Source organism: Lepidochelys kempii, chromosome 6 (assembly GCF_965140265.1).
Source record: "Lepidochelys kempii isolate rLepKem1 chromosome 6, rLepKem1.hap2, whole genome shotgun sequence".
In the NCBI taxonomy this organism is placed as follows: Eukaryota; Metazoa; Chordata; order Testudines; family Cheloniidae; genus Lepidochelys; species Lepidochelys kempii.
Window position 1 is genome coordinate 17,601,384 of NC_133261.1, and position 23,283 is coordinate 17,624,666.

Genomic DNA, 23,283 nt, shown 5'->3' on the forward strand with positions numbered 1-23,283 from the left:
CCTACTTGTGGAGTTTATTTCAGATAATGGTTCACAATTTATTTCTGAGGACATTTCTATGGCAAAATTCTGTGAAATGTGCTAGGTCAGCTACCTGTCACCCAGCTTCAAATGGATTGGCAGAGTGTTTTGTGCAGTCACTGAAATAAGGATTACCCAAAAATGGTAGGAAATTTGCAAAGCCCAAGTGGCAAGGATATCCTGTTCTCATATAGGTCAACCCCCCAGTCTACCACTCAGAAAACTCCCAGTGGAATTGTTTTTAAGATGTCAGTTATGTACTAGACCAGACTCATTGAGAGCACTCCATGAAAGACCGCAAACAGGGAAAAACCCACAGCATTAACCTCCCAGGTTTGTCTGCCTAGGGCAGACAATGTTGGTACAAAATTATAGGGCCGGGATGAGGTGGGGGAAAAGGTGTGGAAAAGCAAATACTGGGAGCAGTGAGAGGTAAAAGGAGAGATAATGTAGAGGCACATTGACCAACGATTATCAGACAGAAGCCCAGCACAGTTACAGCCTCTGAAGTTAGAAAAAAATATTACAGGTGTTGTTAGCCAGAGGAGGAGAGAGGAGTTGGTACCAGACAATGTTAGGAGAGGGGGACAGCAAAAGGTGCTCCTGCTGGGGGTGAGCCAAACTTGCTCTTCCTGATTAGCACCAACAGCTGAAGGGAAATCACAGACCTCCCATAAAGGTAAACTTGTGATTTTTTTTTATTGTGTTTGTTATTTAGGAAATGATGTGGGGTAGTGAAAACTGTGGTAACATTGCAAGCTATCGCTAAGGTTGTAAAGGGTTTACTTGTCCAGCTTGCAGCCTAGAGGGGCTCTGTACGGAAGCATGTGATCTGGGCCTTGAGCAGCTGATCTGTAAAGAGCCAGCCTAGAGCATGGTGGGGTGAGTTGTGCCTCTCTGCCTTAGGGAGCAGCCTGGCTTTTCTCTCTCTCTCTCTCTCTGTTGGTTCTTCTGCGTTAGGGTTCTGGATTTTAAGAAATGTTATGTTGCCCAATGCTCCAGAAAGAGAATTTTGTTTTTATTTAACTTCTGTTTGCATGCCATGAACAGAACACTCTTGTAGGGGAAGTTTAGTTGAACTTTGCTGGGGACCCTCTGTGGAGGGTCTTATGACCTCAGGAAAATAAAGTTTCCCTTACCCATATAGAAGGAACTTCACTGGCATGGCCCATCTTTGTTAGTCTTACTCTATGCTCAATAAAGACTGAGGGGTGTGTGTGTGATGAAGTCCTGGGAGGGCTACAATTACTTTGGGGAAACACTTTCTTGAGTTTGGCCTATGTCTCAGCTGAATAAGTCCGTTTCTGAGTCTTTGTTCTCAGAACTTTGTTGATGGGGGCAGAGTTGTGTTATATGGATAGGCTTATCTGTGCATCTCCACACTTAAAAACGCTTTGCTTTCTTTTAAATTTAATCATAACTGAATTTCCTGGGTTTTTAGTTATTTTGTTAGCAAAGTTCTCAGAAGTAACTAAAAGGTAAAAACATATCTTTTCTTTCAACCTTAACTCCAGATTAAGGAAATTGTTAAGTTTTAAACACTTTTAAAAATTCTTAACATGCATTGGAAGCCGAATATGCTGTAAAACTCTTTAAACTCCACAGGGCTTTGGGAATGGGAGAGCAAGGAGCACGTGAGGCAGGAAAAGGGGGAACCCTTGGGAGTTCAGTGCTGTAGCTGACTCCTCAGCCGGCCTTTGAGAGCCAACCTTCCGCCGCACGCCCCCATTAACCTCTTCCTGCTCCATTCTAATATTTTCAGGACCTTCTTCAGACTGTAGAAGGTCAGTGGGAACCATGATGCTGATGTAGAAATGTATAAGAGAGGTGACTTGAAATAGTCAGGTGAAGGGTTGCAGAAGTTGCTGGGGCTAGGAGAATATAGAGCCATCTGATGTGCTGCACGTGCAGGCTCAGGAACCAGATGAAGGGGTATTACATACTTTTTAAGGAGGAAGGTGCAGAGATTTTTGCAGAATTTGTGCAATGACTAAATGCCCTCACTTGCATAGTTGCTGAATACGCATTGCCTTTCTTAGTGAATGAAAGTATGCGTGGTATGTTGCCCTTCAAAGAGACTGTGGACTCAGGGAGCATTTGAATTGGGAGCTGGATCGCTCCTTTTGTATCTGATAAAATCAATACTTTTTTCATCCCATAGGTTGCGGTGTAGCAATATGAGTGAAGAAATGAGGAGAGAGCTGAGCGCTGTGGAAACAATGAACCCTCATCTGGTCATACAGCTATAATGTTGTGCCCCCCAAGAAGGGCAACAGCTAACTTACCTTCAGGGTGTTAATGATTGTTTCTACTGGGTGGAGCAATTGATAATATGGCAAGTATGCTGCAGTCATGTTTGTTTAAAAAAAAAAAGGCAGAATTTTGTTTGCCTGATCATGCTAGGAGAAAAACAGCAGGCAGTTCCTTGCTAGGAAACCCCCAAGTCTGCTATGTAGGGACCTGTGCCCAAGAAGCCCTATCTCTTTGATTCCTCTCAGGTCATGTTCACAACTTCTGCTGGCTTGCTCACTCCAACACACACAACCTGCGGGCAGTATCCTAGTCCCTGTATTTGTATGGTTTTTTTCCCCATACATTTCTTTTTTTGCCTTATTTTTAAAATAGAAATTCCGGTCTTGGCAGACTGTGCAGCTGCATCTACACTAAGATGTTACATGATACTTCTGTAACGTGATGCTCAAAGCAGTGCCTCTCTGTCACTGGTAGCAATGGTGGGAGTGGGCACAGCCATGATTACCACCGTGTGGTAAATCTTCACATTAGTTAAGCATTGATTTGGACAAAGTGTGGTCGACTATGCCTTCCTGCACTATTACTGCCCCAAGGTACTGAGAGATATACTGGCTGCTCCAATCCCCCGAAGAGTACGTAGCATGCCACTGGATCAGTGTATGAGCGGCTCAGTCTGCTGTGGAGGACGACGATGACTTCCCTGATAACTTTTAGCCCAGTGGTTAGGATACCCACCTGGGATGGGGGAGGCCTCCAGTGAGGGGGAGAAGGTATTTAAACAAGGATCTTCCACATTTCAGGGGAGCGTTCTAGCCATTGGACTATGGGACAATCTCAGAAGGGGTTTCCTCAGTCTTTCATGTTGAAGTTGTTCCATGTTAAGTAAATAATTAAATATTAAGCGAGCCCAGAGAAAGAGTTAGAATATTTCTATGCCTACTGGTTAGGGGTACTCACCTGAGAAAGGGATGATCCCTTTTCAAATGCCTTCTGCCTGTCAGGTAGAAGGGGGACTTGAACTGGAGATCCCCCACATGCGGGTGAGTATCCTATCCTCTAGGTTAATGGCTTTGGGGAGAGGCATGCCTCCTCCTGGTTTTGTTTCAGCCTCCGCATGTGACAGTGGCCAAACACCTAGCTTCTCCCAGTTCACAGATCACAAGCAGAGAAGTCCAGACTACAGGGAGACACCTAAGTGCCTATTTCCGAGAGAGAGGCAAGTCTTAGCTCACACCCCTTTTTTCAGCATCTCCCATTGGCTAGTGGAAGTGGCTTCCCCCCTGGCAACGCTGGTTTTGTCGAATGCAATCTAAGGCACCTTTCTCCCCCCATTCATTGTATAGGGAGTCTAGGTGCCTAACTCAGGCTTTGTGGATCACAGTGTTGTTTCTGTGAGTTTTCTAGGCACCATGGTGCTCAGTGTCTGTGTCCATTCATGGATCCCACCCCTGGTTACTAAAAATAAATGAATAACAAAAACCAGTCCAAATGATCAAAGTAGCCAGTTGGAGTAGGGCTGGGCTCACAGGGAGCCTGATGCTGAGAAAAGTTGATCATGTGCAATTCCAGTTAAAGTCAAGATTAATCCCAGGTTGGGGGCCTAATTTACTGGCATTTCTCACTTACTAGCATTAAATGATTTAGGGCTAGATTTTAAAAAAATATCAGCTCCCTGCAGCAGTTCCTGTTATTCTTAACAGGAGCTAGAAACTAAACACCTTGAAAATCTGGCCGGGTAGGTGTTTAAAAGGGAGCTGTTGGGTGCTGAGCTAGCCCGAAATCTTTAGTGAGATTGAATGTAGACAGCCCCAGTGTAGCAAATTTTTTTGGTTCTATGTTTTCTGTTAGTTTACTCTGAATCAATAGAAACAGATTTATTCACAAAGCTTTATCATTTGCAAAGCAATGCATTACTTAGTTGAAGGCTATTCTGTTCATCCCCTGTTGCACTAAACCAATGTTAAAACAAAGAGGTCCTCAAGATTTAAAATGAATTTTGACACTGGTTTTTTATATATCACCTGATTCAACTTTCACTGGGAAAGTTGATGAGAGTTGGATCAGGCCCTCTATGAAGAAATATGGTCCTGCTGCTATTATTGTCCCTACCTAACAAAGTGAACTATGCACGCTGGACAGAAATGCAGAGACCTTCATTTATTTTAATAGGGTAGCTAGCTACTGTTGCTTTGCAATCTTAAGGGAAGAGATGATAGTGATCATCTCTATAGCTTACACTGTCCTGAGTTTAATTTTGGAACATCTTCCTCTGTCATTGTTTTTCTTTCCTGTGCTATTTTGTTTATGGATTTTGTATTATTAATAAAGTCATTTTAAAAAAGTTTAACTACACTTGTAACAAGATGAATACATTATGATTGATTGTCACCATATCTGGTGCCGTATCTTTCATAGTGGCTGGCTCTCCTCATGCTCACAATGACCCTCACCTGTCTTTCTGTGGCACTGTCAGGGAGAAGTAGCATAGTCCCATCTGTGCCCTCATGTTCAAGCTGTACCATATTAGCTTGCCAGAGTTCAGAGCTCAGTTCCTCTCTCCAAGGCACCTTTCCAATGACTGCATCAGTAAACCACATCCAAAACCTATTGTCTTACATAAAAACAAGTTTGATTGGCAATTTCAATAAAGTTTTTACTCAGTGATTTTTCTCTAAGTGTAAAGATAAGCAGTGCTAGCCAAATATAACACAAAGCATTGCTGACATGGCACTGGACTCAGTAACAAAATACCGAACATTACCTGGGGCAGCAGCAGCCCCTCTTGTTCTCTGAACCTTGTCATGGATTAGGACTGGTTTCATTGTTTACGGGAAGTGACCCTATGCCCTGATTGTACCAGGACAGTCAGTGGTCCTAGGCCAGTTTACACCAGCTGAGGATGATGCCCAGTCTTTTGAGTTAGTAGCCCGAGTGGTGCACCTGCAACACGCTCAAACTCATCTGTGCAGTGCTCTTATAATCATTGGGCCTACACAGGTATCTTAATTTACCACACAATTCCTAACAGGCCCCAAAACTTCAGGGGTAGGGAGAGTACAGGCCACCATACGACATGCTGTGACTGACTGTTGAAGTGCTCTGTCACAGCCTCCCTCAGCTGCATAGCTCCACGTTGAACTCTTGTAATAGCCCTTTTGTCTGTGTCAAAGTCAGATTCAGGACTCACATAATTTGTCAGACCACTCTGTTTATTAGCAAAGCGCTTTGCCAATGCACCCAGATATATGTGAGCCCCCTGCAAAAGCTCAATCTAACTTATTTATACAGAAGCGAAAGCCAATTTAACATAGGAGACAAAAGGAAGCAGAAACTGACAAATATACATACATATCTTATTTGCATACTAACGTTTACCAATCTTCTAGCTCAGTAGGAGCTCTAAGTTAATTAGTCTGAGGACCCACTGTCTCACACTCCTTAATGCTTCTCTTCCTGACAACTATATTTCAACAAACTCTTCAAGCAGCATTTCTTTAGTGAATTATAATTTCAATATAATTCATTCTACTTTCACATCTGGCTGTTCAAACTCAGCAGATGGCTCTTCCATGTCCACCCTGGTGGCAACCTTTGACTCACAGATATTATGCAGCACACAACAGGCAGCTATAACCATTGGAATATTTTTCTCACTGAGATCCAATCTTGTGAGCAAACACCACCAGCGTCCCTTTAATCTACCAAAAGCACATTCAATTGTCATTGTGCATCTGCTGAGCCAGTAGTTGAATCTTTTCTCGGTGCTGTCAAGGTGGCTGGTGCATGGCTTCAAGAGCCAGGGGAACAAGGGGTAGGCTGGGTCCCCCAGCATCACTATTGGCATTTCACATAGCCAGTGGTAATCCACCGGTTGAGAAAGCATGTCCCTGCTTGCAGCTTTCTGAATAGTCCCGTGTTCTTAAAGTGTCATGCACTTTCTCTATCCAGCCAAAATGGATGTTGGTGAAGCATCCCCAGTGATCCACCAACGCTTGCATAACCTAGAAAAGTTGCCCTTTTCGTTGATGTACTCTGTGACAAGGCGGGCTGGTGCCAAACAGGTATATGCATGTCATCTGTCACCTCATGGCAGTTTGGGAACCCCACTGCTGCAGATCCATCCACATGTTCTGCATGTTACCAAGAATCACCATCCTGCAAAGCAGGAGACTATTAATGGTCCTGCCCACTTGCATGACAATAGCCCGCACTGTGCATTTTCCAGCTCCAAAATGGTTTTGCACTGACCAGGAGAAATCTAGCATGGGAAGCTCCACAGTGCAATCACTACTCGCTTCTCATCCGTCAGAACAGTTCTCATTCTGGTGTCCTTGCACTGGAGGGCTGGGTGAGCTTGACATACAGATCCAGCAATGTGGCCTTTCACATCGGAAAGTTCTGCAGCCACTGCTCTTTGTCCCAAGTCTGCATTACGATGCAATCCCACCAGTCAGTACTCATTTCTTGGGCCCAGAACCGGCACTCCACAATCTCCAGCTGTTCTATGAATGCTTTCAGCAAGCTTGAATTGGTTTTTGCTACGTCCCACAGCACTCTGTCCTCCACTAATTTGTCATGTCCCCCATTGCTGTGGTGGTTCTTTTGGTTCTGCAACTACCGGAGCATTGTTCATCCTGTTTGGAGTGCTCATGACAATAGTGCAGAGCTGTGTGCGTGCCCTGCTTCTGTCAGAGGTGGCAGACAGTGAAAAGTGCCTCATGGGTTTGTGGGATTTTTTAAAAAGGCATGAAAATTATGAGATTATGGATGGAATTGAAGTTGCATGATGGGAACTTGACCCCTTGCTCCCAGTCACCCCTGCGTGATTCCTTTCTGCCTCACCATGGGTTGCCAAAATATCCCCAAAAGTGTGCTGCATGATGGTGAGTTGCACACTGGGATACCTACCCATGGTGTATCAACACAAACACTCCTGGTGAGTGCACGCAGCACCAGCACACAGAGCCAAGTATGCATGGCTGCAGCCTTATGTCAACATAACTTACGTTGACCAAAGTTTGCAGTGTGCACATGGTGTAGGTCTTGAAACACCAGGGAAGTTCTAGAAGACTGGAAGAAAGGTAATGTTGTGCCAATATTTAAACAGGGTAAATGGGATTATGTGGGTAATTATAAACCTATCAGTTGGACATCGATTCTGGGCAGGATAGTGGAGTAGCTGATACAGGACTTGATTTAACTAGATGATTTAGTTGGGTTTGGTTCTAATTTGAGCAGGGGATTGGACTAGATGACCTCCTGTTGCCTCTTCCAACCCTAATCTTCTATGATTCTAAAGGAGGACTATAATTAATGCAAATCAGCATGGTCTTATGGAAAATAGATCCTGACAAGGTAACTTTTATATCTTTTTTGATGAATTACAAGTTTGGTTGAAAAAGGTAATGTTGATGTAATATGCTTAGGCTTCTGTGAGGCATTTGACCACATGGTACGGCACAACATTTTGTTTAAAAATCTAGAATGACAGCACATTAACATGGCACATTTTAAGTGGATTAAGAGATAGCTGACTGATAGGTCTCAAAATGTAATTGTAAATGGGAAAGTCATCTTAGAAAAGGTGGGTTTCTAAGAGGTCCCACTGAGATGGGTTCTTTGCCTTTGTTGTTTAACATTTGTATTAATGACCTGGAAGAAAAAACAAAATTATCAGAAATAAAGTTTGCAAATGACTGTGATGTTATCTGATTAAAATATGACCATGTAGATCATTGTTGCAACCACTGTTATATATTTGTGACAAATCTTGTACAAAATGTGTCATGTAAGATATCTATGAAAAGCTTATAATTTGCTGGTTATGATTATGCTATCTGTATGCATATATCACTTTTGCTTTTGAAGTTATGAGTATTGGCTCTATACCTGGATTTCAAATGTTTGCTCCTGGGGTAATGCCCACAAGGTAGTTAGCCAGCACATCTTGGAGGGACTATTCAAATTAAGTGGCTCATCAAGAAACACTTAACTGACAGGTTTCAGAGTAACAGCCGTGTTAGTCTGTATTCGCAAAAAGAAAAGGAGTACTTGTGGCACCTTAGAGACTAACCAATTTATTTGATCATGAGCTTTCGTGACAATGAACCATGGGAGATTCCCATCAACACTGAATGGACTGTCCTGAAAACATTCCATCTGAAGTATAGGTAATGGCCTCCTGAATGACTAGGCGAAATTCATAGACATGTGATTCCAACCAGCATCTTGTTACTGTACTTTCTCACAGTAAGAACAATGGGATTCCCTCCACATGCAGAAGGGATAAAAGGCCCTGGAAACTCCTCCATTTTGCCTCTTTCCTGCCCAAACCGCTGGACTATGGACTATACTAATGGGAGCATTCTAACCAAGGGACTGAGGACCTTCCAATGATTTGGAAGCAACCAGAGACTTGACTTAAGCCAGCAGTTTATTCTGTCACTGCTACAAGCCTGAACCAAGAACTTTTCATTTATTGTATGTATTTGATTCCTTTAACCAATTTTAACTCTCACCTTTTTTTTTATGAATAAACCTTTAGATTTTAGATACTAAAAGATTGGCATCAGGGTGATTTTTGGGTAAGATCTAAGTTATATATTGACCTGGGTGTGTGGCTGGTCCTTTGGGATCAGAAGAACCTTTTATTTGATGAGGCTGGTTGCAAAGAACCACTCACCTCTAAATCCAGTGTTTTTGGTGGTGATATAAAAACTGCAATGCCTAAGGAAACTGCTTTTATGACTTCTTGTTAGCCAGTGTGGTGAGACAGAAGTTTACTTTTGTTGCTGGTTTGGTATATCTTATGGAAGAATAACCACCAGTTTTGCATTGTTTGCCCTATTTCTCAGCAGTTTGTCCTGAATTTGGCATCCTCAGTTGTGACCCACTGAGGCACAGTTACAATGACACAATAATTAAGGAAGTGGTAAATAATGAAAAGGGCAGGTCACTGATACAGAGCGATCTGGATTGCTTGGTAATCTGGGTGCAAGCAAACAATATATGTTTTCATATGATTCGATGTGAATGTATACAGCTAGGAACTAAGAAGACAGGCCGTACTTACACGATGAAGGATTCTACCTGGGAAGCAGTGACTCTGAAAGAGATTTGGGGGTCACAGTGGATTATCCAGCTGAACCTGAGCTTCCCAGTGTGATGATGTGAAAAAAAAAGACTAATGCAATCCTTGTATGCATAAACAGGGGAATCTGGAATAGGCATAGAAGGGTTATTTTACCTGTTATTTGGCACTGGTGAGACTGGGGCTGTCATGCCATGGCCAGTTCTGGTGTCTGCAATTCAAGGAGTCTGATGAATTGGAGAGGATTCAGAGAAGAGCCACAAGAATGATTAAACCAGGCCTCATAATGATAAACTCATGGAGTGGAACCTATATAGATTAACAGAGAGAGGGTTAAGGGGTGACTTGATATCAGTCTATAAGTAGCTACACAAGGAACAAATATTTGATAATGAACTCTTCAACCTAGCAGAGAAAGGTATAACACAATCGAGTGGCTGGAAGTTGAAGCTAGACAAATTCAGACTGGAAATAAAGCTTACATTTTTAACAGTGAGGGCAGTTAACCTTGGAACGACTTACAAAGAGTCATGGTGAATTCTCCATCCCTGACCATTTTAAAATCAAGATGGGATTTTTTTTAAATGATCTGCTCTAGGAATTATTTTGGGGAAGTTCTCTGGCCTGTGTTATACAGGAAGTCAGACTGGATGATCATAGTGGTCCCTTGGGTTGCGCTTCCTCTCTGTGTTTTGAAAGAGAGATTTGTGTAGCCTAACAGGCAGACAGATCTGGGCTTTAGAATAAAGTTCTAAATTGCTAACTAAACAACCAGATACACCAGTACCTGGTGAATTTGATTGGTTTTTTAACCTTAGTGCCTTAGTTCTGTGCGTTCTTAGTTCTTAGTTCTGGCCCTTTTACCCAGCATAAAGGGTCCAGAGCAGGAATGAAAATATCACCCAGTGCTTTTTTTTTTCCCTGGGGAAAAAAGAAATAAAATAAACTCAAGCCAAAAACCAAATAAAACGGTCTATCCTGATTTCACTATGTACTTGTACAGTTGCACAAAGTCAAAAGTGTATGAAGCTTGCAGAACGTCCCAGTAAAATAGCAACGTGTAACCTGTGTGACATTCAGTAGTCCTATAAATATGAAAGCACCCCTGAATTTAGAAGACATTTCATTCTACACATACGACAAAAACATTTTTTTTCTTTTGGTTATAACTGTTATTATTTAACACCTCTTTTTTTCTAAATTAACCTGGGTATTGGGCCTCAGTGAGGAATAGAAAAGCCTCCTAAGGAATTCTCACCTGCAATCTTCAGCTGCTTTTAAAATTATTTGAGTGAAACCAAAACAATAATAAAACCCCCACAAACAAACCCAACACTTAATATATTTTTGCAGAAGTAAAGGTTGCATTTTTGCATATTCATCTATTTCAGATATGGCCCAGGATTTCATAGTAAAATTCCCTACAAATAGCTGAGGACTACATCTTATACATTGCACTTCTCAGATTATTGCAAGGAAATTAGCAGTGATCCTTCCACATTTTCAGTTTGTTTGTATTCACACAAATGGGGAAGAAAATAAATGTGTTTGTGTCTAGTGAGAAAGTCAATTATTGATGAAGTAACGATAATTTATTTTCTTTAATTTTACTATCAGATGGTTTAAATCAGGAGCAAGATTCAGCGACACAGAGAGCTCCAAAGTCAAAGCAGAAAGATGTCTTAAAGCTGGAGCAAGAAGGGTACATTGAGCCAGTCCTGGAGCTGGAGGAGACAGACGGACTTAACGGTATTTCCTCTCATAATTTTTGCACTGTACCTAAATTCAGTGGGTGAAATTCTGGTGCCTTTGAAGTCAATAGAACATAGGACTTGAAGGAATCTCCTCGGTCATCGAATTCAGTTCCTGCTGTCATAGGCAACCCCATGACATTATTTCATTCATAAACTTTTCAAGCTCCATCTTCAAACTAGTTAGGTTGTTTCCCCCTATTCTCCTATTGGGTGGCTGTTGAAGAACCTCTCTCCTCCAACAGGAATTTGTCACTGACTTCAGTGGAGCCAGAATTTCACCCAACATGCTTCACTTAAGTTTACAAAAATTATCCATTAGGACCTTCAAAAACCAAATACATATGAGATTGGCCTAAATATCACAAGAGTAAAACTATAATTATACTATACTTCATGGTTTGTAAATTTCTTGTCTGGTTTATGAGCCTTTAGGGGAAAGCTGCCTCCTGATTTAGTCTGTGGAGTGCCTTAGGGTCAAATTCAACACTAAACAAATATGCAAACTGCAGACTTCCCCCCTATCTGCTTGAAGATGACTCTCCTTATCTTCTCCTAACCCCTGCAAGGGTGGAGCTGCCATTTTGTGCCTCTTCATCTCTCTCCCTTACCACTATCCTATCCCCTTCCCCTCCCTGTCCCACTAAGTCCCCTCCTCCACTGCACATTCTTCCCATTGCCCCCCAGAGGCTTCTGTCCCCAGTGCCATCTTGCATTCACCTGCCCCCACATTTTCCCTCCCTGTCCCCTGCCCTTACAGTATCTTACCCCTCACATTTTCCCTCTTTCACCCCCTATTTCCCTGAGATCTCCTCAGTTCTCCCCCCACCACCTCTCTGAATAGCCTCTTCTCCTCATGAGGATGTCTCCTGCTTCCCACGTTCCACCCAGTTCCTCAGAGTTACTTGTCCAGCCATTAACCACAGAGTCCAGAAAGTGGCCATTGTCTCTGAGGGCACCCTGGCTTCAGTGTAATGGAAAACTGTGGGAGATGGCAGCCATCTCTATTTGGGGCAGCCTTACTTCCACATGCAAAACCTGTAGTGAATGATAGTCGTCTCATCCCAGGGTAGTTTGGCATCAATTTCATTTAAAGTAATGGGAGACAGCGATTATTTTTAATATGGGAAATTTCAGGATTTTTAAGCCAGGAATAAGGAGATCCTATTGGACTTTACAAAGACACCATGTAACTCTAAATTCACAATAAGAGTTGGTAACATGGCATACTGGCTAAGTTCACTTACATCGCACTTATCATGGTTCTTACAAGGGCAACCACTGCGCCCCATCATGCACACCTCTCTTTAAGAGGGAATCTGGTTGTGATCTCTCTTCTGGGTTTTTACTGCCCACTCGGGAAAAGAAGTCTGCCATTTGCATGGGCCTTACTGGGTCGGTGGCCAACTTGAAAATCGTAGGGCTGCAGTGAAAGTTACCACCTCATGACCTGGGCATTGATGTCCTTCATAATGTTAAGCAATCGAAGTTGCATGTGGTCAGTGACCAACTGGAAGGGGTTCCCCCGTAGATGATACCTGAGTGCATTGATCGCCTACTTCACTTCCAACGCCTCCTTTTCTATCGTTGAATACTTCTGCTCTCAGGGAAACAACTTCCTGCTCAAATAAAGGACTGGATGCTCCTCTCCCTTAGCTTCTTGGGACAACACTGCTCCCAATCCCACTTCTGACACGCCAGTCTGTAATATGAAGGCTCTGTCAAAGTTTGGGTGGAATAGGATGGGCTCCCTAGTTAGTCGATCCTTCAGTTCCAGGAAGGCTCTCTCACACTCTGCTGTCTACTGTATCTTGTGAAGCTGGAAGCTCTTTTTAGGTCGGGTAAGGGTGACACGAGTGTTGCAAGGTTTGGCACAAAGTAGCGATAGTATCCTGCTAGGCCCAAGACTTGGCTTACCTGCCTTTTTGTCATAGGGGCCGGGCAGTCCCCTAAGGCTTGTACTTTATCCAACTGGGGGTGTAGGGTACCTCGGCCCACAGTGTACCCCAACTATGTTACCTCTCGCTGCCCAAGATGGCACTTGACTAGGTTGGTGGTGAGTCCAGCTTCCCCTATAGCTTGCAAGATGGTTGTGAGATGTTGGAGATGTTCTTCCCACATGAGGCTGTCCACAACTATATTGTCTATGTAGGCTGCTGCATATAGGTGGTGGGATTGCAGCAGCCTGTCCGTAAGTCACTGAAATGTGGCTGCGGCCCCACAGAAACCAAAAGGCATGGTGACTAACTGGTACAGTCCAAACGGGGTGTGACCAGCAGTGCGAGGGGAACCCCTCACTGGAAATGCCAATGTCAGGGCAGGCTGCAAAGGGGAGAGCAGATACTCCCAAGACTGGTGGGTAACACTGAAGTTAAACTCCCCAGCCAGTCACAAACTGTGCTTCTGATCCCCCCACACTGGTTATCAAGAAGCAAAAAATAAATCACACCGCCCCCTTTATTGCATTCCAGTCTCTGGCTCCCAATCAACACCTAGGTCCAGTACAGTGAGAAGTTATCTAAAAACTCTGCTCAAATATACAAAATGTTCTTCTGACCCCAAAGGGTCAGCCATGTCACCAGGCCAGTATAGGTTTGGATACTACCCAAAATACCACTCTGCCAGCCAGGTTTATTATAAAGAAAAAAGAAAGAACAAGAAGATAGATGTTAAATGGTAAAGCAGTTACATATATACAAAGATTTGAAAGTCCATATATCAGGCTCCTATCAGTACTTGTGAGTTTGCTGGCTTGAATGTCCCTCTGGAACGCAACCCCAGCTAGGATGGGTCATTCAGTCCTTTGTTCAGAGCTTCATTTTGTAGCAAAGTTCATCCAGAGATAAGAAGCAGGACTGAAGACAAAATGGAGAAGATGCAGCTGCCTTTTATAGTCTTTTGCCATGCAGCCTGTGCTTCCTTTGTTCCAAACACAAGCTGCCCTACACATGGCTTGAAAGCCTTAGAGTTCTGTCCATAGGCATGCCCCTGCCAGAAAATGACCACATGGTGACAGGGATGCTGGAAGATGGGGAGGCCAAGGGGCCATGACCCTCCGCCTTTTTGCCATGAGCCCAGCCCCCTGCTCCTCTTACTCTGGGAGAAAGAGACTTATTTTAGTCTTTTTTCTTCACCCTTCTTGGCCAATACCAGATACCTTTGTAGGACCCTCTCGTAAAGTTTAGCCTTTTCATAGTCTGATAAACTGGATCTTTGAAGAACGTCTTTCATCTCTGAATCCAATTGGTGAGGAGGTGTGGTTCTGATATTTTCTTCATCACTAGAGGCATGTTTCATCACTAGAGGCGTGTTTGTTCTAGCTGATGGCTAGGAACGAGGTACAATTTTTCAACCATTTTATTTAAAAGGCCTGACAGCAAAGCTCAACAAAGGTTTGATAAAACCCCTGACCTGTTTTACAATCATCTTTTATGCTTTTGAGGAACAGGTTTTTTTAATAGCTCAGTGTTTTACTAATCCCCCATTTTCTTTTTAGCATGCTTGCTTGTTAGGGTTTCTGGGGGACTTTTCCTTTTACAGAGTTGAGTGCTATTTCTGAGCTGGCCACTACCAGGTTGTCAGAGGCTGAGCACAGAATAACCTTCCTTTGATGCGGTCTGGCTTTGATGAGGAGTTTCAAAAGAGCTAGGTTTCTGTGTACATGGCTAGACATGCTCATCAGGGGGATGCTCTTTTTTTAAAATGGCTGAGGATTGTTAAAAAAATTACTACTTTTATGTTTTTTTCAAGGTGTATACATAGGGCCAGTCTGGGGGAGAAATGCTTGTTCTTAACCTGTAGGCTTTGGGTGCTAAAACATTTAAATCCACCAGCAGAAACCTGTGGACTTTTTGATAGCATCCTCAAAAGCCTCCCAAAAGAATTGTGTTTTCCCAGGGTACATTTGCCATGCCTGGATGGTAACTTGCAGTTTATCTCCATGGTTTTAAAGAGAACCATATGCTTTGTATTTAAAATAATCATTTGTCTTTTTTCCCCTGGCAAAACACATTTTGCACAATGTACAAAATACTCAGCTTCCTGTGGTGTATGTATTTTGTAAAGGCTTTCTCAATTTCACTGCTTTCAGAAGAAGACTTCTTCAGGTCATCTCTAATAAATATGCCTCGTGAAAAGGAAAAAATACTTTTTTTTTCTTCAAAAATGGTCAACAGTGCCAAATGTGTATGTGTCAACATATGAAACTGGAGGACAAAAGAGGGTGTGGAAACCTGTAAAAATATATATATTGATGAATCCTATCGAGCTGTATACTACTAATGTCTAGAGTGAAAATATATAAAAAATCCACAACGTGTGATTGATGACACCATTAGAATCTGCAGGTCCTCATTAGAGCTGCATGCCCCAGTCCCCCTCAGCTGAGTTTCTGGGTTGTCTCCGTAGTTTCTCTCCTCCCCAAGCTCATTTGACTCAAGAGGGGGGATGGAACTGCATGGACTTGAGGACTGGGGAAAGGCACCATAATGTGCCTAAATAAGCCAACTACCATCAGTTCGCAATTTCAGTAGCTGATTTACTGCACACTGGAAAGGCCATGACCACATTATAGAGGAAGAATAAGGTATGTAAAATAGGTTTCAGAGTAGCAGCCGTGTTAGTCTGTATTCGCAAAAAGAAAAGGAGGACTCGTGGCACCTTAGAGACTCACCAATTTATTTGAGCATATAAATAAATTGGTTAGTCTCTGAGGTGCCACAAGTATTTAAAATACTTAGTTTTAAAACAATGTTTAATTTTTAATGTTGAACTCATCAATTTCATTGAAGGTCAGGTAGGATGGGTATCTGAGGTGGACACACATTGAGTATATATCCCAAACAATTCAGAAAAGCCAATTTTGGGAAAAAGCAATCCAAAATATTTCTGTGTCCAGTGTATCCATAAGCATTTTTTTAAACAAATAATGTATTGAGGTTGAGCTGCTAAAAAAGCACGTTCTCTACCTGTTGATTTGAACCCATCACTTTCCTCTTTGAATCCCTCTGCTCACTCCTAATCTGATATTCAATCAGATTTAAATTATTGGTCACCTTTTCAAGGAAACTCTGTCTCCTACCTAGATGAGCTTTACCCTTGTAAAGAATTCCATTTCATTGTGGCAGACAAGAGTAAATGTTGACCACAGTCTTTGTCCTGTAGCGTTAGTTGATTTTTTAGATACACTAGGCCAAGGCCATTGAGCACCTTGAAGATAAAGACCAAGATTTTGAACTTGAATGTTACTGCATTTCAACCCTTGGAGGGTTCACTTGGTGCATGGGGAATGGGATTTTTTAAATCATGAAGCATTTGTGTTTCATCAAAGAAGAAAACCTTCTACAAAGGAACAGCTGTTGTGAAATCAGGTTTTCTCCAAACATTACTCCTGGAGGAATTCTGTACTACTGTAGGCATGCATAATTAATGAGCCATGCATATCTTTAATTTTTTGTGTAGAAAAAAAAGCTTCTGCCAAAATGTTGCTGCATTCCACCTTTTTCCCACCAGAGGGCACTGTGTCACAAGAACAGCAGGAGATACCGCAGAAAATGATAATTACCTGGGGGGGTGGGGGGGTGGGAGAAAACCTTTTCTAGTGATAATTAAGGTGGGCCATTTCCAGCAGTTATCAAGAAAGGTTTTCTCCCCCCCCCCCCGCTCTCCTGCTGGTAATAGGTCATCTTAAGTGAGTGTGTATGATAACACCCATTTTTTCATGTTCTGTGTGTATATAAATCTCCTCACTGTATTTTCCACTGAATGCATCCAATGAAGTGAGCTTTAGCTCACGAAAGCTCATGCTCAAATAAATTGGTTAGTCTCTAAGGTGGCACAAGGACTCCTTTTCGTTTTGCGAATACAGACTAACACGGCTGTTACTCTGAAACCTGTCAATATTCCTAGAGATTATTCTCAGATTTCTGCCAAGCATAGGGTTGTCTGCAGTGTAGTTGTAGCTGGGTAGATCCCAGGATATTAGAAAGCCAATGTGGGTGAGGTAATATCTTTTCTTAGACCAACTTGTGTTGGTGAGAGTGACAAGCTTTTGAGTCATAAAGAGGTCTTCTTCAGGTCTGGGAACATTACTCCCAATGTCAGAGCAAAATGCAAGATGGAACAGATTGTTTAGCATAAGTAGTTAGCACATATTGTAAGGGACCATTCAAAGTAGAATGGGCCATTAGCACCTCTGCAATCATAGGAAAAAAAGAAGGGGTTAGTGGATTACAGATTGTTTTAATAAACCATAAATCTAGTGTCTCTGTTCAATCCATGATGTCCATGATCCACGATTTGGTGTCCAGCAGAGTAATGAATTTAAGCTCTCTGGTTCTTCTTTTGAAAATGCTGTGCAAGTTTCTTTTGAGGATTGGGACTGATATGTCAGATATAGAGTGATTACTTTATGAAAAGTGTTCACCCACAGGTGATAGGGTGTTTTTGTCTTTTATCATTTTCCTGTGTATATTCATTTGAGTTTATAGTGGTTATCTGTTTCATCCATATAATCATTATTTGGGCATTTAGTGCACTGGATGAAGTATGCTACATGTGATAGGCATGTATAAGATCCTGGGATCTTGAAAGGTGTTTTGTGTGGAGTGTTGATCATTATAGTAATGGAGATATGTCTGCAAGTTTTGCATCTATAGTTCTGGCAGAGTCTGGTGCTGCTTTGAGTGGGTGTGTCCTGGTCTGTGGGGAGCTTCCTCTTGATGACGAGTGTTACCTGGGGTTTTCAGAACCCACAGCAGGGGCAACTTAACTATTTCATTCCATGCAGTGTCAGGAATCAATCAATAGGAACACAGAAGTTCGGTCTGATCAAGGATTAAATGCAAGTAAGTATGGTCTTATCTAACATTCAGTTTATTAGATTTAAGCATACAGAGACATAAGCAATAGGTTTAGAACATCCCAGATATTTTCCCTAACATCTGGAACGGTATTGAGTAATTAACAGCTGGTTTGCAGTGACCAGTTGCTCACCCACCGGGGAGAAAGGGTGTCAGAAAAAAGTGTCTCAAGATGGCTTCAGAGGACTGCTCCACAATATACTTTATTAGCTAATCTTTTATAACTAACTTCTACAAAACACACAGGTCATAATGACCCCAACTCTTTTCTAACTTTCAGTAAACTTTTCATATCAGAGGTGCCTAGATTCAAAGTTTTCCAACCACCAAGGTTTTCAGTCTCAGTTGTTTACTTGTCTGTCCCCTCCTCCCATTCTGATTAGCAAAAACTATCAGCTAGATATGACCTCGCTTCTAAAAGCCTGTCTCCAAATTAACCCTTAACTATGTGGTGTTCTATTTCATTAATTCATATTGGCAGAATGCACATAATATGGTTGCAATTAGTTTGATCACATAATGGGGTATACACATCCCTCAAACCAGCGCAACAATGAGTTTGAAGAGATTGTTCGAAGACCAGAAGAGATGATTCTTGAAATATTTCTTTCATGATGGGGTACCCATTGAGTATGGGTTGTAGTTGTTTACACCCATTGGTGGTAACACTAGCTTTACTGCATGGGTTCCAGTGTGGGGTGGTAGGTGACAAATAGGGGTATGCAGGCAGAAGGGGGTTTATTTCTGTATTGAAGCAGGTTCTCCTGGGGTATTTGGGTGGCCTGTTGCATGATGCAATCTACTTCTCTGATGGAGTGTCCTTGTTTGGTGAAGGTGGTTTTAAGTGAATATAAGAACGGCCATACTGGGTCAGACCAAAGTCCATCTAGCTCAGTATTCTGTCTTCTGAGAGAGGCCAATGCCAGGTGCTTCAGAGGGAATGAATAAAAAAGGTAATCATCAAGTGATCCATCCCCTGTCACCCATTCCCAACTTCTGGCAAAGAGAGGCTAGGGACACCATCCCTCCCCATCCTGGCTAATAGCCATTGATGGACCTATCTTCCATCAATTTACCTAGGTCTTTTTTGACCACTGTTATAGTCTTGGCCTTCACAATATCGACAACAAGCGTGTTAAGCCAGGGATAGTCAATAGGTGGACCATGGGCCAAATCCGGACTGTGAGATGCTTTTGAATGGACCCCAAAATGTTTTTATTTGTTTATTATCATTATGGGTTTTTAAGCATTTTTTTTGGAGTCTGGACCTTGACTATACCTTGACCAAGAAATTTGGACCTTGACAAAAAATAGGCTATCCCTTCATTAAGGTATACATCACTTACTTTCTCCTCAGAGCACATTCTGTGGTATCTGAGTGCCTGGCTGTCAAGAACATATTTCATGGTATGGTTGGGGTGGTTACTAGATCTATGAAGGTAGGTGTGGTGATCCATGGGTTTCTTGTATATGGTTGTCTGTAGGGTTCCATTGTTGAAGCTGATTGTGGTGTCCAGAAGTTGATGCTAGTGTGGGAAAGCTCCAGAGAGAGTTTAACGGATGGGTGGTGGTTGTTGAAGTTGTGGTGGAAGTCTGAGGGAGTTTAAGCTGTCTTCCCATAGGATGAAAATTTCTCAGGTATATCACTGGTTTCATGATGCACTTCTCCAGAAATTCTTCTTCAGGATGACCCATGAAGAAGTTAACATATTGGGGAGCCATCCTAGTATCCCTGACTGTTTTCATGCTTTGCACAAAATGTTTATTGTTGAAGGTAAAACTATGACAGGTGAGGATGAAATGGATGAGTTTGGCTCTGTGTTTGGGATGGATAATTGATGGTTGTCCACTGTCTTTTAAATATTTGGGGCAGGCAGCTATCCTGTCATTGTGGGGGATATTGGTGTATAGGAAAGTGACATCCATGGTGGCAAGGATGGTATTCTGAGGAAGGTTGTTAATTCTGTGGAGTAGAGTAGGGCTCAAATGTAGTTGAGCCATCCAGCTACTGTGAGAGTGGACTGTCTGGAAGGACTCTTGCCTAGGCTCACAGCACATGCACGTTTCAATATCTTTGGCTCATGAGTGTTTGCATGCAGTGTTCTAGAAAGCCAAACGTTTCCTTTAATAGATGTTTTCAGTATTGCTTCCTCAAACGGGCAGTGAGTGCCACACACTGGCTGAAATAAATGCTGAGTGACTGAGATCAAGGAGGGGATGTTGAGCTCTGTGGTGCACAATCCCCTCCATTATAAGACTGCTGATTTTGCAAAATGCTGTGTTTTTGATGAGCTGTGTCTAGGGAACTCCTTGCTCACATGACCCCAAAATTTGGGCCACTAACCCTATCCTGTTCCCCCATGAGACAACAAATTTCAAGACGGTCCAAGTAAGCATGCAGATCTTACAGCACTTAGAAGAATTAACATTTAAGTAGAAAGGGCTTCTCAACCTAAACTAAAGCAGAGCTGGTGCTTCATTATAGAATCATAGGACTGGAAGGGACCTCGAGAGGTCATCAAGTCCAGTCCCCTGCACTCATGGCAGGACCAAGCACCCTCTAGAACACCCCTGACAGGTGTTTGACTAACCTGCTCTTAAAAATCTCCAATGATGGAGATTCCACAACCTCCCTAGGCAATTTATTCCAGTGCTTAACCACCCTGGCAGTTCGGACATTAGGAAAAACTTCCTATCTAAACTTCCCTTGCTGCAATTTAAGCCAATTGCTTCTTGTCCAATCATCAGAGGATAGGAAAATAATTTTTCTTCCTCCTCCTTATAACAACCTTTTAGGTACTTGAAAACTGTTATCATGTCCCTTCTCAGTCTTCTCTTTTCCAGACTAAATAAACCCATTTTTTTCAATCTTCCTTCATAGGTCATGTTTTCTAGATCTTTAATCATTTTTGTTGCTCTTCTCTGGACTTTTTCCAATTTGTCCACATCTTTACTGAAATGTGGCACCCAGAACTGAACACAATACTCCAGCTGAGGCATAATCAACGTGGACTGGAGCAGAAGAATTACTTTGAATGTCTTGCTTACAACACTCCTGCTAATACATCCCAGAGTGATGTTTGCTTTTTTTGCAACAGTCTTACACTGTTAACTCATATTTAGCTTGTGGTCCACTCTGACCTCTAGATCCCTTTTTGCAGTAATCCTTCCCAGGCAGTCATTTTCCATTTTGTACATGTACAACTGATTGTTCCTTCCTAAGTGGAATATTTTGCATTTGTTCTTATTGAATTTCGTCCTAGTTACCTCAGACCATTTCTCCAGTTTGTCTAGATCATTTTGAATTAGAATCCTATCCTCCAAAGCACTTGCAACTCCTCCCACCTTGGTATCGTCTGCAAATTTTATAAGTGTACTCTCTATGCCATTATCTAAATCATTGATGAATATATTGAACAGAACTAGACCCAGAACTGATTCTTGCAGAACCCCACTCGTTATGCCCTTCCAGCATGACTGTGAGTCATTGATAACTACTCTGGGAATGGTTATCCAACCAGTTATGCACCAACCTTATAATAGCTCCATCTAGGTTGTATTTCCCTAGTTTTTTAATGAGAAGGTCATTTGAGACTATATCAGATGCCTTACTAAAGTCTCGATATACCACATCTACCGCTTCCCCCCATCCACAAGGCCATCACCCTGTCAAAGAAAACTATCGGGTCGGTTTGATATGATTTGTTCTTGACAAATCCATGCTGACTATTACATATCGCCTTATTATCTTCTAGATGTTTGCAAATTGATTCCTTCATTATTTGCTCCATTATCTTTCCGGGTACAGAAGTTAAGCTGACTGGTCTGTAATTCCCTGGGTTGTCCTTATTTCCCTTTTTATAGATAGGCACTATATGTGCCCTTTTCCAGGCTTCTGGAATATCACCCGTCTTCCATGGCTTTTCAAAGATAATAGCTAATGGCTCAGATATCTCCTCAGTCAGCTCCTTGTGTATTCTAGGATGCACTTCATTGGGCTCTAGTGACTTGAAGACATCTCACTTGTCTAAGTAATTTTCAACTTGCTCTTTCCATATTTTGAACCTACCCCATTTTCACTGGTGTTCACTATGTTAGGCGTCCAATCACCACCAACCTTCTTGGTGAAAACCGAAACAAAGAAGTCATTAAGCACATCTGCCATTTCCACATTTTCTGTTATTGCTTTTTTGTCTTCATTTGAGTAATGGGCCTACTCTGTCCTTTGTCTTCCTCTTGCTTTTAATGTATTTGTAGAATGTTTTCTTGTTACCCTTTATGTCTCTAGCTTGTTTGATTTCCTTTTGTGCCTTGGCCTTTCTAATTTTGCCCCTACATACTTGTGTTGTTTGTTTGAATTCATCCTTTGTAATTTGACCTAGTTTCCACTTTTTGTAGGACACTTTTTTTATTTTTAGATCATGGAAGATCTCCTGATTAAGCCAGGGTGGTCTCTTGCCATTCTTCCTATCTTTCCTGTGCAGTGGAATAGTTTGCTCTTGTGACCTTAATAATGCCTCTATAACACATAATAAACGGGTTAATTGTTTATCAGGTCCAAATACCCTAACACTGCACTGGAGACATTACCGTACCAGGACTTGCCTGGAGGTGTCTTAGCATTAGCTCCCCATGTTGCAGTGTGGGTAAATTTGCTTTGTAAGTAATGACAGTACTCACAGCTCCCCAAAAGGACAGAGAAAGTAGCGTGAGTGAAGGGACTGATTTGGTCGCTGGGAGGTAAGCAAAGCCACAGTGCTGTTAGCTACACCTGTAAAAGACATGTCACAGCAAAGAGATGGAGGAAGATATGAAGAAAATCAAAAATAAGTCTTCCCAGAAGGCGTAATCTGCACTGACTGCTGAAACGGAAATAAAGGGTCAGATCCTCCAGATGAGCCATTGATGCCCAGCATAGCTCAGGGTGAGGGGTGTAGGCTACCATCACAGCCACCTGATCCTCAGACTGCCAGGCACCAGTCTGATCCTGAGCAGCAGCTTAGAGCAGCCAAGGGGTCATTCCAGCTTCTGGGATCACCACAGAGACAGGGTCCTGAGTCTATGTCCCCTCCTCCAGTAGCTGTGAGCTGGGATGTCATAGAGCTGGTTATACTGGAAGATTTTCTAGGAAATTCTCGGTTGGCCACTTAAGCCATTTTAAAGTGGACTCTGCACTGCGCTGAGGATAAGGATTGGGATCAAACAATGCAAACCAACCTAGTGGAGTTCAAAGTGGGCCAGAACTATGTTTTATTTGCATAGAAGTAATCCCATTGGCTTCATTTTTGTTATACCAATATAAGTAAGA

At 42.3% G+C, this 23,283-nt stretch overlaps 1 protein-coding gene across 6 annotated transcripts in view; it reads left to right on the forward strand.

Annotated features, from left to right (window-relative positions):
- The window catches only part of LOC140912505 (NACHT, LRR and PYD domains-containing protein 3-like), a 38,687-nt gene extending 27,694 nt beyond the window's left edge, over positions 1-10,993 (forward strand). Inside the window, exons 8-9 of one of the 6 annotated variants that reach the window (XR_012159297.1) lie at positions 2,183-8,754; positions 10,982-10,993. Coding sequence is in view for 3 of the 6 variants with exons in the window: in XM_073346986.1 (XP_073203087.1) it covers positions 2,183-2,270 (88 nt within the window). In the remaining 3 variants the exon portion in view is untranslated. Of the gene's footprint in view, positions 1-739; positions 8,788-10,981 lie in introns of those variants that run through there. The other 5 variants (XR_012159298.1, XR_012159299.1, XM_073346986.1 and 2 more) reach the window with 5 other exon arrangements.
- Positions 10,994-23,283: the final 12,290 nt, after the last annotated feature.